Genomic DNA, 13,484 nt, shown 5'->3' on the forward strand with positions numbered 1-13,484 from the left:
CGAGCACGGCCTTGGCATACATTAAAATAAGCCACTTTATTTTCCAATGCGTCTTTCATCTTGAACTTGCAGCACACACCACGGCCCAGAAAAAGAAAATGTACCAAAGTTACCAACCCATATATACTTGCCCTCTAAACACCTTGTATCAAGGAGTACAGACCACTGAAGTGAAGGCTCTTATGTGCTAATGCATTCTCGCATGGACTAAATGACCACAACAGGCTTTTCAGCAGAAGCAAAGAGCCTCTGCTGAAATGCAAAAACAGATTTGCTGGACTCTTCATGGTAAACCAATGGGGAAAACATGCTGAGGTGCCTCTCCCTTCACTCCTGTCGGGCATCTAATGCCAAAAACCAGGGAATCTATTTCCTTTCTTCCTAGCATATCATAAATATAGGTGATCTGCTATTAGGGAGAGGAACAGGCTTTAAAAGCATTTGCAGATCAAAGTAAACCACTGAAGTATCCGTGCAGCACACAGTTGCCTCCAATGCAACACCCTTGCTGCTTCCACAAAGACCATTATTTAAATCCAGCACATAAGCTGGTGTGGGCTGAGCTCACTGCTAATACCAGGAATCATTTGGATATTGGGAGGATGACAAACTCTCTTCACAGCTCCTGTCTTGCAGTACCCATCTTCAGAACTTGGAACAATGTCCATCTCCAGAGTTATACTTTATGTAAAAGCCGAAAATATTTTTAGAGGCAAAAAAAAGTTTCCCAGAAACTCCTGCAGAAAGACATGATAGGAAAGGAAACAAATGCCAAACTTTGCAGATATACAAGAGGGCAAGATTTAGAAGTAGAACTGATCATGCCTAAGCGACTACCAGCGGTAATATATTCTGCAGCTGCTGTGCAGAGCTTGCAATGCATAAATACTGCCAACCCAGCTCAGAGCAGCGGTAAGCAGTGGCTGCTTCAGAGGCAGGTTTCAAACCCCAGCAGAACAGTCGATTGTGCAACAGGAGTGGCAACCGCATATCAATAGGAGTGGCAGGATTGTACCAGCCACCTCTCCTGCTCTGCATACTAAGTGACCAGACATAGGCATCATAAGCCACCAGATTTCAACTGAACCGTTCAAAACAAGGTTTATCAGGGGCAGTGACAGCTAGAGTGCTGCCTACGTGCTCCCACTTTCTAATGGTGAAGCCATCAGGTGCGCTTTTCTGGAGTTAAGCTGACACAGCATAACAGATTTCTTTATTTAACACTGGGGCAACTACACTTAATAACTTGGTACTTACACAGCAATTTGAAAGAGCGAAGTGTTTTCCTTTAAACAAAAAAACAGTCTAAAAAAGACCAAAAAAAGAAAAGAAAAAAAGAAACTTGTACCTTCCAGCTAACATTGAATTTGCTACACTGAGGGTTGGCTTTTTTCAAAGCGGGTAGCATTTGTGAATACACGACTCTTGCCACAGCCAAACACTTGAACTGTTGCTTTTAATTTCGGTGCTTCAGAAAACTATAGAAATAAAATTTTGGTTGTCGTCTGTTATCCCATTTAGGAAAGAGACCACCCACTACCTCAGATCACTTCTGGAGGGAGTCTATTCCAGGTCTTGGGGGCTCAGACCGTAAAGAATTTTTTTCTTATGTCCCACCTAAAACGGTCTTGGGGGAGCTTATGACCAGTGGTCCTTGTTTTTCCTTGGGGTGCTCTGGCAAACAGGTGTTCTCCCAGATCCTGACGCACCCTGCTTATGTAGGTATAAGCAGCCACCAGGTCCCCCCTGAGCCTGCGCTTTTCCAGGCTGAAGCCCCATGGCTCTCAGCCTCTCTTCATAAGGCCGGTCCTCCTGCCCTCTGATCACGCGCGTGGCTCTCCTCAGGACTCTTTCAAGTTTCTCCACATCCTTCTTGAATTGCAGAGCCCAGAATTAGATGCAATACTCCAGCTGTGGCCTCACCAAGGCCGACTACAGTGGGAAGATGACATCCTGAGATTTACTTGAGCATCTATGGATGCAAGTCAGGGTTTTGTTTGCTTTGCCAGCTGCAACAATCGCATTGGTGGCTCATGATCATCTTGCGGTCAATCATGATCCCCAAGGCTCTTTCAGCCGTGATGCTAGCAAGCGTAGCGTGCCTATAAGCATGCTGCAGGCTTTTCCACCCCCCACAAAGTGGAGTACCTTACATTTATCAATATTGAACGTCATCAGGTTTGTATCTGCCCACTTACTAAGTTGATCTAAGTTAGCCTGGATCACTAGCCTGTCCTCAGGTGTGAATGCTATGCCACAAAGTTTAGTGTCATCTGTGAACTTAGCCAGTGCGCTTCTGACACCAATATCCACATCGTTGATAAAGATGTTGAAGAGAACCGGTCCAAGGACAGAGCCTTGGGGGACACCACTGGCCACAGGGCACCATAATAACTCACTGCCATTGACCACTACTCTCTGGGTCCGACCTCGGAGCCAGTTTCCCAGCCATCGGACAGCGATGTAGCCAAGGCCACAGTTGGCCAGTTTTTCCATGAGGAGGTCATGGGACACCAGATCAAAGGCTTTTTTTAAAGTCCAGATATATAATGTCAATCTCTTCTCCCTTGTCCAGGTGATATGTCACCTGGTCATAGAAGGAGATGAGATAACATACCAAAGCCACCAACCCATATATACTTGCCCTCTAAACACCTGTATCAAGGAGTACAGACCATTGGAGTGAAGGCTCTTGCGTGCTAACACATTCTCGCATGGAACAAGTGACCACAACAGGCTTTTCAGCAGTTTCTTTATTTAACACTGGAGCAACTACACTTAATAACTTGGCCCTTACACAACAATTTAAAAAAGCAATGTGTTTTCCTTTAAACAAAAAACAACAGTCTAAAAAAAGACCAGAAAATGTACCCTCCAGCTACCATTGCATTTGCTAAACAGAGAGCTGGTTTTTCTCAAAGCAGGTAGCATTTGTGAACACACAACTCTCGCCACAACCAACCACTTGAACTGTTGCTTTTAATTTCGTTGCTTCAGAAAACTACAGAAATAAAATTCTGTTTGTCATTTGTTATCTCATTTAGGAAAGGGATAACCCACTTCCTCAGATCAAGACGTTATCCCAGGTGTTAAGGGCTAGTTGTAAAATGGTTTGCATCCATCCTAAAGATGAAATAAAACACTTTAATTACACAGAAAGACTGTTCAATAGTTTGTGCCTGGGGAGGCCAACTTGAGGTGGCAGGAAGCAGACTGGGGATGGGACAGGTAGCAGAGAGCAGAGCAGAAGACTGGGCAGGGAGCACAGGGCAGGGAACAGACAGCAGAGCAGCAGATCAGGCAGGGGGAAAGGGATTAGATTGGGGCTCGGGGAGGGAGTGGGGCTAATCTGTGGCCCACCGGCCGAAAAGGTTGCCCCCCACTGTTTTATGCTATTTAATGGCTATGTGCGCAGCCATAAAACCCCCTATATCTAATAAGTTTTTGGTGCGTTTCTCAGGGTCAAGCCCCGAGTGCAGCATTCTGTCTCTCTACTGCAAAATCTGAGTGCATTAAAAGCCCTCGATTCAGTCTTGGTCAATAAAACACTTTCAGTTACTGGTTTAAAGTGTCTTGATTTGAAAGTCACCATCATTCGTGGTTTAGGTTCTCAGCTGTATTACAAAAAGCAGTCGCCTTTAAATGAGGAGAGCATGCCGTCGACCTTGAAGTACGCCGACACCCACAGCCCCCCTTTCCAATACGAAAATTGGAGGGGTGGAAGAGATGGTATCCTCTCAGTCAAGGCTGAGATACAGCGAGAAAGATTCCCTGAAGCTCTAAGACTCGCTTCTCACTTTCTGTGGTGTCAGGGTGGCTGTTACTTGGCTCACCGTGCCTGGGTGCAATTTCTCTCCTGAGCCTAAAGCTAGTGCTTCTCCCATATGGGAAGAGAATGGCTCCATAGGAGAAAAGGTTAACTTCTTACGGAGCCAATGATCAGCTAGATAAAAAATGCAATCCCTTAAATACTTCCGAGTGGTGAAACTGGCCAAAGACGTGCGCCAGCCAATGACTTCTACCTGTGCAGGCCAGAAACGATAAAGCAGTCAGATGCTCCTGTCTAACAAAACACCAGACAAACAAAACTCAGTGACTATATATTTTCCCCTCACTTTGGTCTTTTAATTTGCTACCTGCAGAGATTGCTCACAGGTTGCAGGGAAGAGAAAAGCACGCCTTCTTTAGTGTTGAGTCGCGGCTAAATGCTCCTTAACAAGGACGCGTGGCACTGCTAGAGCCCTCTTCCCATGATGAACTGGAGGAAGGGGTTGGCTGGGTTTGTTTCCATTGTAACGTACACAAAGAGCACAAAGATGAAGATGGTGAATATGGCGATCCTCACTGGCATGGGTATGAGCCCTTGATGAGCATCCTCTCGGGCCACTTCTGACCTGAATTTCTCCTTTTCCAGCTTCAGCTTCTCCTTCTCCACCCTGACCGTCTCTACAGTCTCCTTGGTTGACTGGCCACTCTCCTTGGCTGCTCTTTGCCTAGAACTGCAAAGGAGAAAACAAGGCATAAGACAGCCGGAAAAAAATCCGTACCGCCAACCCTTGAGATCTGTCACTTGTTACTATTCAAACTCAGCGCACAGGTTCACAACAGAAATAGCACACGGGAGGGAAGAAAAAGGCTGGTGGGTGATCGAGACAAACTTAAAGGCAGGCAAAGGACAGGTGATAGAACAAGAACCTCTAAAATTACGGCAGCAAGTTTTTTGTGAGCTGTCTGGATGGAGACACTGTTGTGGCTTGAATCTTAGGCTGACAGCCGTTACGGTCAGGACCGTGATGTGTTTTACAACAGTTTGTGCTCCATTGACACAACACTGGTAGGAATACATTCCTCAGGCAGGCTTTCGAGGGTTATTTGCTGTTTTACAACGGATGGGAAATTGGTATTAGGAAACAATGCATTCTGGCTGGTTGCCAACGGAAGCAAAATCTGCAGGTCAGGACTCGTGTTTAATGAGCTGCACTGGAAGATAAATGGGCCTCCTCCAGTCTTTCTGATGCAGTAGCATGGGGCACAGGTTCCCAATATTTATTCTTTTATCTGCGCAGGCCACAGAAGAATTAGGAAGTGGCGTTCTGCCGAGATGGAAAGGGAGTTCCTACCTGAACGAGAGAAATAGCCAAAAAACAAAACAAAACACCCTTCTATACTAGTTGCAGTGACTAAGCAGTGGATTTTTTTAAAAAGACCACCCCACGTACACAATCTGGATGCTGTCCCCTATTAAAAACTAATTGACATTGCTCATTTTGATTTTGACACCAACTGGAGTCTAGTTTTTACTTCAAAGCACCCCAGGAACACAGTCTTTTTGTGAAAGCCGGCATCCCTTCCAGCATAAATGGTAGGCTGCAAAAGGAAAAGACAGACACCGGCTTTTTTGGACATGAAGGAAGTTGCTTCAGTGCCGGGGGCATCGGTGTTCTCTGCGTGCTGAGTTTCAGCGCGTGGTGGAAGTATCGAACAGACTAGTTAACTCAGTAGCAGGAGAGAGTTACTCTACCAGCTGCTTTATTGCCAGGAGCACCAAGCACAATCGAAACCCGTTTTGCCACAAGCTCTGTAAACAGAGAAAGACAGGATAGTAAGAGATGGTCCCTAGCCTTGAAGAGCTTGCAGTCTAAATAAGCACCGAGGCACAGAGAGGTCTGAGGCAGAGCTCAGCGTTGAGCCCAGGTCTCTCTGGCCCATCCCGGTGACGTAAACGCTCCTTCCTCTTTAGCCCTACATCAAAGGTTCAGGGCTGTCCCAGCTCCCTTGTGACTTCATGTCATTCCTGTATTCAAGTGGTGCAATAGCTTTTGTGAAGCAGGTTAGCATGGAAGAGCAACTGCATCACACAAGCCAGTAAGTCGTTCCTCGTATGGCTCTCATTAAAAACAAATATGCAACTGGCTATAGAGCTTGCACTCCCTGCAGCTGCTGGTGCTCCCTCCCAGCTCAAGATCTATATTCACTGGCACCACAGCACAAGAAACTTAAATACACTAGTCTGCAACTTTCCCATTCTTCCAGCTATGAAAAAAAGCCACCATGAAAAGGCTTGAAAGCTGAAGTACACTTCAGCAAGTGGCTCCATCCATCATAAGTTCCCTGAATGTCTCTCTCTCACCACCAGTGCTGCTTAGCAAGCTTGAGGGGTTGTCATGAACCCAGCAGCCTCTGCAAGGGCTATTTCCTTCAGAGATTTCACAATCTCTGGAAGGCCAAGCTGAAGATTTTAATCACCCAAAAACAACGTGAGGGAAGATTAGCCACTGATAGGTGCTGCATTTCTATTAACTTTGTATCAGGTTATTGAACAGCCTTACCTTATCCCGACAGGAGACTGAGGGGCTGGAAACCATGTTTCACCTTGGCCATCATCTTTGCCAGCAGTGCCCCCAGGTGTGTCAGCTATCTGATGAGAGGAGAAAAAGTTTTTGGTGTGACGTCTATTGCTCACCTCGGGAGCTTTTAATCCCAACCATTGAAGCTAATGAATAAACTGTGGGTATCCGAGAGTACAAACATCCTAGCTATTTTTCTGGCCCGATGCTTCATGTTTGTGGGCCAAGCATCCTTTTGGCAATTCTAATGGGAACCTACGATTGTGTGCAAAACGCTCGCCTTGAACATTAGCTATGCCCACAGAAGCTTAAAGGAGGACAGTACCATAAACATAAGGATAACCACAGGATTTTTTCTTGGTAAGTGATCCAGTATATGGAAACTGCCTTTAAATTATCTTGTTCATAGAGAAACCATCCACTTTAGCAAACAGTAAAACCTTTGGTGAAGGATTTATAGCCATCAAGAGACTGAGCTAAATAAAGGTTAGTTGCCTGCAGTCTATTCTATTTAACAAACATTGATGTCTGTGGAGTACTAGGTAGTGTTCGATAAGACATTGTGCTCTTGTCCAGCATTTTCTTACCCTGCTGAAAAGCAGTTTGATTGTACAAGTCAGTCAGCCCTCCATAGGTGAAGAGTTGATTTAATCCCACTACTTCAACAGACCTTATAAACAAGTATAATAAAATATTGCCCTTGTAACTGAAAATAAAAGGGTGCAGGAAAGATATAGATGAAAAGCTGATGGCAGATTAAAAAAAAAAAAAAGCAAAAAAAAACTTTTTTCTGATATCATAATTATGGTCGTTAGGACAAATACGAGCCTGAAGGGTTATTTTGAGTAAAACGTTGCTTTGAGACTACTTTATTAGGAACCAGCTCACTTGTGGAATGGTTGACAATTAATTCACTAATATAACATAAGCGGGTGCATCTACATGTTCAGTAATGTGCCTTAGATACTGGGCATTTAGTTTAGTACTTCGTTAATGAAGTACTAACTGAACGCACAGTAACTAAAGTTACTCCACAGTAGGTTATTAATGCGGTGTGTGCTGTGACACGCTACTGTGTAGTGTTATTAGGCTAATGCGCAGTAAGCATCTTGTGTAGATGCGCCCACTGTGCTTTAATTAGACAGTCAATGTTATTTTCACTGATTGAAGCTAATAAAAAGGTCTGTTCTAGACTCAACACACAAAATGAGATGGTCATCAAGAACAGCTGTATCAGGGTGGCAGCCAACTACATCCAACAAGGTTAGAGTCCCACTGTGCTGATACAAGTCTTCTTCCAAAGAAATTACAGTCTAACTCCCCACCCTACAAAGATTTAGGCATGTCCTTAAAGTCATATACTTTGACCAACATGTGCAGGATTGACACCTGCAAAATGCTGAACTGAAATCCAGCATAAGTTTATTAAACGTAAAAATTATTAGCAGAAAACCATGATGGAAATGTCACAGTATGAACATCTCCCACTTCAAGATCATTCTGCTGATTTATAAGTGCAAAAGCAAAGTTATTCTGAGACTGTATCTGTTTCAATCAGAAGTTTCCTTATATAGTTCTTTGACATGGAGGCATGCAGCTATTTCCTTGTTATAAAAGGCCACCTTTGAGCCAATGTATTTGCATGTCTACCCTGCAAATGTGGGCTTATGTAGAGATGCCCAGGATCTCTCTAAATTAAGCTAACTTTGGTATTGAAAGCAGCCTCATCATGATAGCATGGGACTCTACCACAGGCTAATTTACCATGTGAAGAGGACAGGTAAATTAGCCTGCAGAGTCTGTACTATTGCTTCTAGTAAGAGGAGAGACTTCTTGATGTGTGGCTTAATGTAAGATCAAGGAAAGGAGTTCTGCGGTCCATGGATGGCATCTGAAATAAGTGTAGATCAATAAAGCTGTTTGCTCCATTTTATTTTGCGACCACAGGCTCCAGGATGTTGTTTTAGGGATACAGGACTTTGACTTTTCTTTTCCCCCGTAAAAACGTCCAATTTGCTGTAAGTTCATTAGCACCAAAGTACCGTTTTCCTGCGTGTGGGCTGAGGGCTGCTGCCACCTGACTGCTTTTGTCCATGCATCAGATGCGCTGCCAGCTTATCCTCTGGCAATATTTGTTCCAGCTGTTAACATCCAAGACAGACATGCATTACTTCAGGGGGAAAAAAAAGCATGAACAACCTATCCACATGCAAAGCCTCTCATGGTAAAAAATCCTGTATCAAAGTCCAGAATATTACAACAAGAGAGCATCTTTGTCTTTGTCATTATAACACAGCCTCATTTACAAAATAGCTACTTGAGACTGGTCTAGCTGTGACAAGAAGTATATACCTTCATTTACAGTGCAACCTTCATTTTTAAAAAAGTTCAGGCTCTGGTTACACTTATTTGCGCCTTATGCATGATATTTATAAACTTCAAGCTAATTTCTGCTCTCAAAAGTATCATTCCAATATCAGCTTGCTTTATTTTTAAAACACCAATACCGTTTCCTATACTAAGACCTATACGGAGATTATAGCAGATAGAAGAGCTTCACTGAGATGAGTCAGTAATTTCATAAGGGAATTTTTCTTATGCATATATCTGGTACGCACTTCACGCTGCATGGTTCCCCTGTATGCGCATCATGCAAATTGACCAAAGCCAAGGTGCCCCTGATAAGATGGCAGAGATTTGCAGTTATAACTACTGCTGAAAAGTTAGGAGGTGCTAACTGTACTCCTGCTCTTGAGCACACCAAAGAAATTCTTGAATTCATGCATAAATTTAAACTTTGTGAATTGGGAAGTGCAGCAACAGAACTAGATAGTAAAAGATTGTAGGAGCCAAGCCAGTACTTTCCTCTGCTACTATCTTGGCAAGACTGTAATCTGTATCAGGAGACAGGAGTTTCTTGTGACGTTCTGAAACTTCTGTGTGTGAAGCCTGCGGACAAAGGAGAAACTCACAAGGGATGTCAAAAACCACTGGTGATTTTCGTTATTCAGGACCTTCACTGGGTCCGTATTTTTCCAATGGCATAGGGTGAACCCATTGGTTTTGTTTTTTGTGTAGTTCTGACATTGCGCAGAGCAGTATTTATTACTTCTGAAGCTATTTTCAGACGTGGCTGGACAGTGCCTGATGTGTGTGGCAATGGGAGGGAGGACGGCCTAGTAGTCAAAGCAGGAGCCTTGTGTTCCAGAGACCCTAGGCCAATTCCCTGTGCATTGGGACCCTGAACACGTCGCATCAAAAACTCACAGGTATGTAGGTGCCTTACTCAGGACCCCTTTGTGAAATGGGGAGAACAGCATTTCCCTCCTTCATTGGGGTATTGCAAAACTAAATCCATTGACCTGTAATATGTATAGATGTCACAATAGCAGAGGGGCACATAACAACTACAGACAGATGGACTGTAACTGGTTGTCTAAGTTTATAGGAACTGGTTTTCCCACCTCTACTAAGGGTCATCCTATTTGAGTCCCTTAAGAATATAAGCTGAAGTATCATGCTGTGAAACACTACGGATTGAGTCAGTATTTGATGGTTAATTCTAAATACACTGGTAAATCTGTATTAATAGTTACTTAGGTGCTTTGTAAATCAGAAAATATCTTGGCACATCTTAAACACCTGAGCTGATGGTCTTACAGTGGATTTCCGTGGGCTGCTCTATATAAATTGGGCCATAGAAGCATACTATAATTAACTGATAGGTTGTAATTGCTGCATTTGTCATGAGACTAATACAACGTACATCAGTTTATATTAACTGCAATTTCCTGCATTTAGCTATAGATACATAAAATATTCATGCATTAGTAGGTTACTTACTTTATCATAGCCAGAGGCACAGGCTGCTGTCACTTTGAAGTCTTTTGTTTCAAGGACTACTGCAGTACTAGTCTCTGAATGAGAAGAAGGAAAGCTCATAAGTGAACACCTTACAGATGTGCATAAAGTATGCTGGATACTTTAAAATAAGAGGTGTGGGACAGAACACCTTTGAAAGCTGCTTTAATCATCCCTCTGGATTTCTGGAATACATACACACATTTAATTAAACTTCCTGTGCTGTCACTGAAATATTTGTAAATTATAAAAATCATTTCCATGCACGTTAAAACACTTCACCCCCCCACTCAACAGACACCACGCTCAATCGGACACCTAGATATCACGGTGATGGGCATTCTAGAAACAATGAGATGATAAAGTGCAAGCTAAGCAAGTGGGAAGAGGCTACATACCCCTGTTTGAGGCACATAATGAACCCCAAATCAGATTCATGACTTTAGGGTTCAAGAGAAAAGGGGTGGCAGAAACCAACTTGCAATTCGAGTGAGCAATTACGTATCTATTCCAAAGTGCTATGCAGTAGGAGCTAGTAAAAAACCTCTTCCTTTAAATGATGTTTAATCAATACAAAAAGAAGCCTTGTTTGAACCAGTTCTGCTTTTGTTATGACAGCTGCTACACTGTCAGATTAGTCCAATGCACAGCTGTTGGTTTCGTGTTTTTTTCAAAACATGCCTAAGCTGCTCAGGATTTTGGAACTCCTTCCTTTTCTCAACAGCGACGGAATTCACCCCACCGAGCTAATCGCTTACACAAAGCTAGCTATTCACTGCAATCTGTAAAATACTGGGAGGGTTGGCTTTAGTCTTCATAGGAACTTCAAACAGAGATTTAAAGGAGATCAAAAGGCCGGTTTTCAGTTCTAACTCACTCCCCAAAAGGATCTCCAGGACTGAGCTACTGGATGTTACACAAGAGCCAAGAGAAAAGATCCTGTATTCATTCTTCCTCTGAAGTCTGAAGAGAGCTCAAATGCCTTGATATTCATGTAGGATTTTTTCAGGCCAGATCAGAACAAGGATCCATCTACTTTAACAGCTTCTCAGACTTCAGTCAAGGGAATTATTCTGACGATGCTATCCAACGTGTAATTCAAGCTAATTTCTTCCATGTTAAAGCCAATGTGGCTGTAGCCCCCGACTAAGCTGGCACTGATTTTTCATAACTAAATCAAATATTAGCAATAGGTGAAAGGAGATGGCAATGAAGATGTAACCGATGTTAAAGAGGCGATTTCAAGAAACTCTGCAGCAGGACAGTACGCCCACAGAGAAGATAACTCAGGGGTGGGCCAAATGCGGCCCGCCAAGCTGTTCTATCCGGCCTGCGGGGCTGCTAAAAAATTTAGAAAATTAATAGTTATCTGCTCCTGGCTGCCTGTCACACGACCCTCGATGGCTTGCCAAAACTCAGTAAGCGGCCCTCTTCCCAAAATAATTGCCTGCCCCTGATAACTCCTCTTTCAGGACATAAATCAGCGGGAATTAGGAAGCAAACATGTCTTCAAACATTCTTACTTAATACAAAGGCAGATTTGCTTTCCCTACAAGGCCTGATTGTCACTTTTTCCAAGTTGGTGTAAGTGGGATTTTTTCCCAGTTTAAGGTTTCTTTGCACAGTCAGAAACGGATGGTTTGTATGGGAAGGTTTGGACAGGCCTGATCCTGCCTCAGGCAGCGGGTTGGTCTAGATGACCTCGGGGGGTCCCTTCCAGCCCCACTTCGCTCTGACTCCGAGTTAGGACACTGTACAGCAGGTGAGGATTTCTTCCTCCGTATGGCATAAAGGGGCCTTAGTGATGACAAAATCAGCTTCCATTTAAAAGAAAAAAAGGGGGGCGGGAAGGGGGGAGCTGTGTTGTGGCACAAATTATTCATGTGGTTTGTAAAAATAGGTATTTAAATACCTGTATAAACACCTGTTTGTCCAACATTTTTGAAAATACCACATGCTCAAGATTGAAAAACCCGCATTATTTTAATGTCTGCACCCACAAAGCTCAATGTCGTACCTTTTGTTTTCTCCTCCTCTGTTTCTGAATACCGGTCAAGGTCTTCCGTTTCATTTGTCTGGCCACGTGGTGTTTGTGGGCTCGAATTCATCAACTCTAATAGCTTGTTCTCATAAAGAGTCCGCGTAGAAGCTAAAACAAACAGTTCAGAGCACAAGCAGCTTTTAGTTCGCTGCGTGATTAGCATTTTAATAATGGAAAATGACTGAAATTTAGGATTGTGCTCGGCACCTAGAGGCCCCCACGGAGTGGCGCTGAAATGTATGAACGTCTAGCCGTTCCGTGTAAATGTTTAAAAAGATGCTGAGCTCTTTTGAAAGCCTGGCTCTTTGCTTTCTTGCATAGGGTCAACAAGACCCCATTACTTGGTTTTTTTTTTTTAATTGCTTGCAAATGTAACCTGGCCTTAACTCTCCCCATTAGTGACTCGATGCGTACGTAGTACTGGTCCAGGTTCGACTCCATAGAAGAGGAGCTGTTTCTGCAATTCGCTGTCACTCAGGAGTTTAACCTGGAATCCATCTGTGGTTTCTTGGCTTCTGTTTTCGTGACGTTCTTCTATCAGCACGCCAACAGTAACCTGGGCCATGTTGTCCGACAGCAGAACCTCAGAAACGAGACATGAGAAAGGCACTTTGAAGAATTTTTCCTGTTGCTTCACAAATCCTGTTTTACCAACTACCCCTGTCTTTGCAAAAGGTACATTGCCACGCCTGGATTCCTGCCTCTGCCGGGATGGCTTCCAAACGCCTGACAAGTCCATCACAGAAGACTTTGGAGGGTTTGCACATTTAAAGCCTTTATACAAACCTAGGGGGCAAATTATAAGTAACGTAGCATTTACCTGTCAAATGGAATTAAGTGGATCAAAGAGATGGTCTACCCAAATTTCAGGGGAGTCTTCCAGAAGGGAAACAGAAAACCAATCAATATATGCAAACGTACAATACATAAATAATATCTTGGAATCTTAAGTGTAGTAGTCTGCTTTAGCACTTTTCTTTGAGGTATAAGATAGGCCAATAATTAATACTAAGTGCCCAGGCTTATATGCAACGTGCTTAGAAAAGTACTTGAAGTATCTTGTTAGAATTCAAATCTCCACTGTTTGCAATACTCCTTAGGAAATTGGAAATCATTCCTCCCCTTCCTTCCCACATCCGCTCTGCCTTGCCGCCTTTGTTTCCTTGTGTCAAGACAGCCCCAGAAACACATTTTTGTTCGCTTGCTTTCCCTTCTCTATACGTCTCTGCAGCAGC

At 43.5% G+C, this 13,484-nt stretch overlaps 1 protein-coding gene across 4 annotated transcripts in view; it reads right to left on the bottom strand.

Moving 5' to 3' along the window:
* Positions 1 to 13,484, bottom strand: part of LEMD1 (LEM domain containing 1) — a 23,014-nt gene that overhangs the window by 6,177 nt on the left and 3,353 nt on the right. The window contains exons 3-9 of one of the 4 annotated variants that reach the window (XM_019513981.1): positions 12,664 to 12,832; positions 12,226 to 12,357; positions 10,191 to 10,264; positions 9,213 to 9,296; positions 8,390 to 8,488; positions 6,330 to 6,418; positions 3,705 to 4,499 (exon numbers count right to left, since the gene is read on the bottom strand). In XM_019513981.1, the coding sequence (XP_019369526.1) occupies positions 4,235 to 4,499; positions 6,330 to 6,418; positions 8,390 to 8,488; positions 9,213 to 9,296; positions 10,191 to 10,264; positions 12,226 to 12,357; positions 12,664 to 12,832 (912 nt within the window). In that variant the 3' untranslated portion in view covers positions 3,705 to 4,234. Of the gene's footprint in view, positions 1 to 3,288; positions 4,500 to 6,329; positions 6,419 to 8,389; positions 8,489 to 9,212; positions 9,297 to 10,190; positions 10,265 to 12,225; positions 12,358 to 12,663; positions 13,129 to 13,484 lie in introns of those variants that run through there. The other 3 variants (XM_019513978.1, XM_019513979.1, XM_019513980.1) reach the window with 3 other exon arrangements.

The sequence above is a fragment of the Gavialis gangeticus genome, unplaced genomic scaffold (assembly GCF_001723915.1).
Source record: "Gavialis gangeticus isolate Ggan-Ray unplaced genomic scaffold, GavGan_comp1, whole genome shotgun sequence".
Taxonomy (NCBI): domain Eukaryota; kingdom Metazoa; phylum Chordata; order Crocodylia; family Gavialidae; genus Gavialis; species Gavialis gangeticus.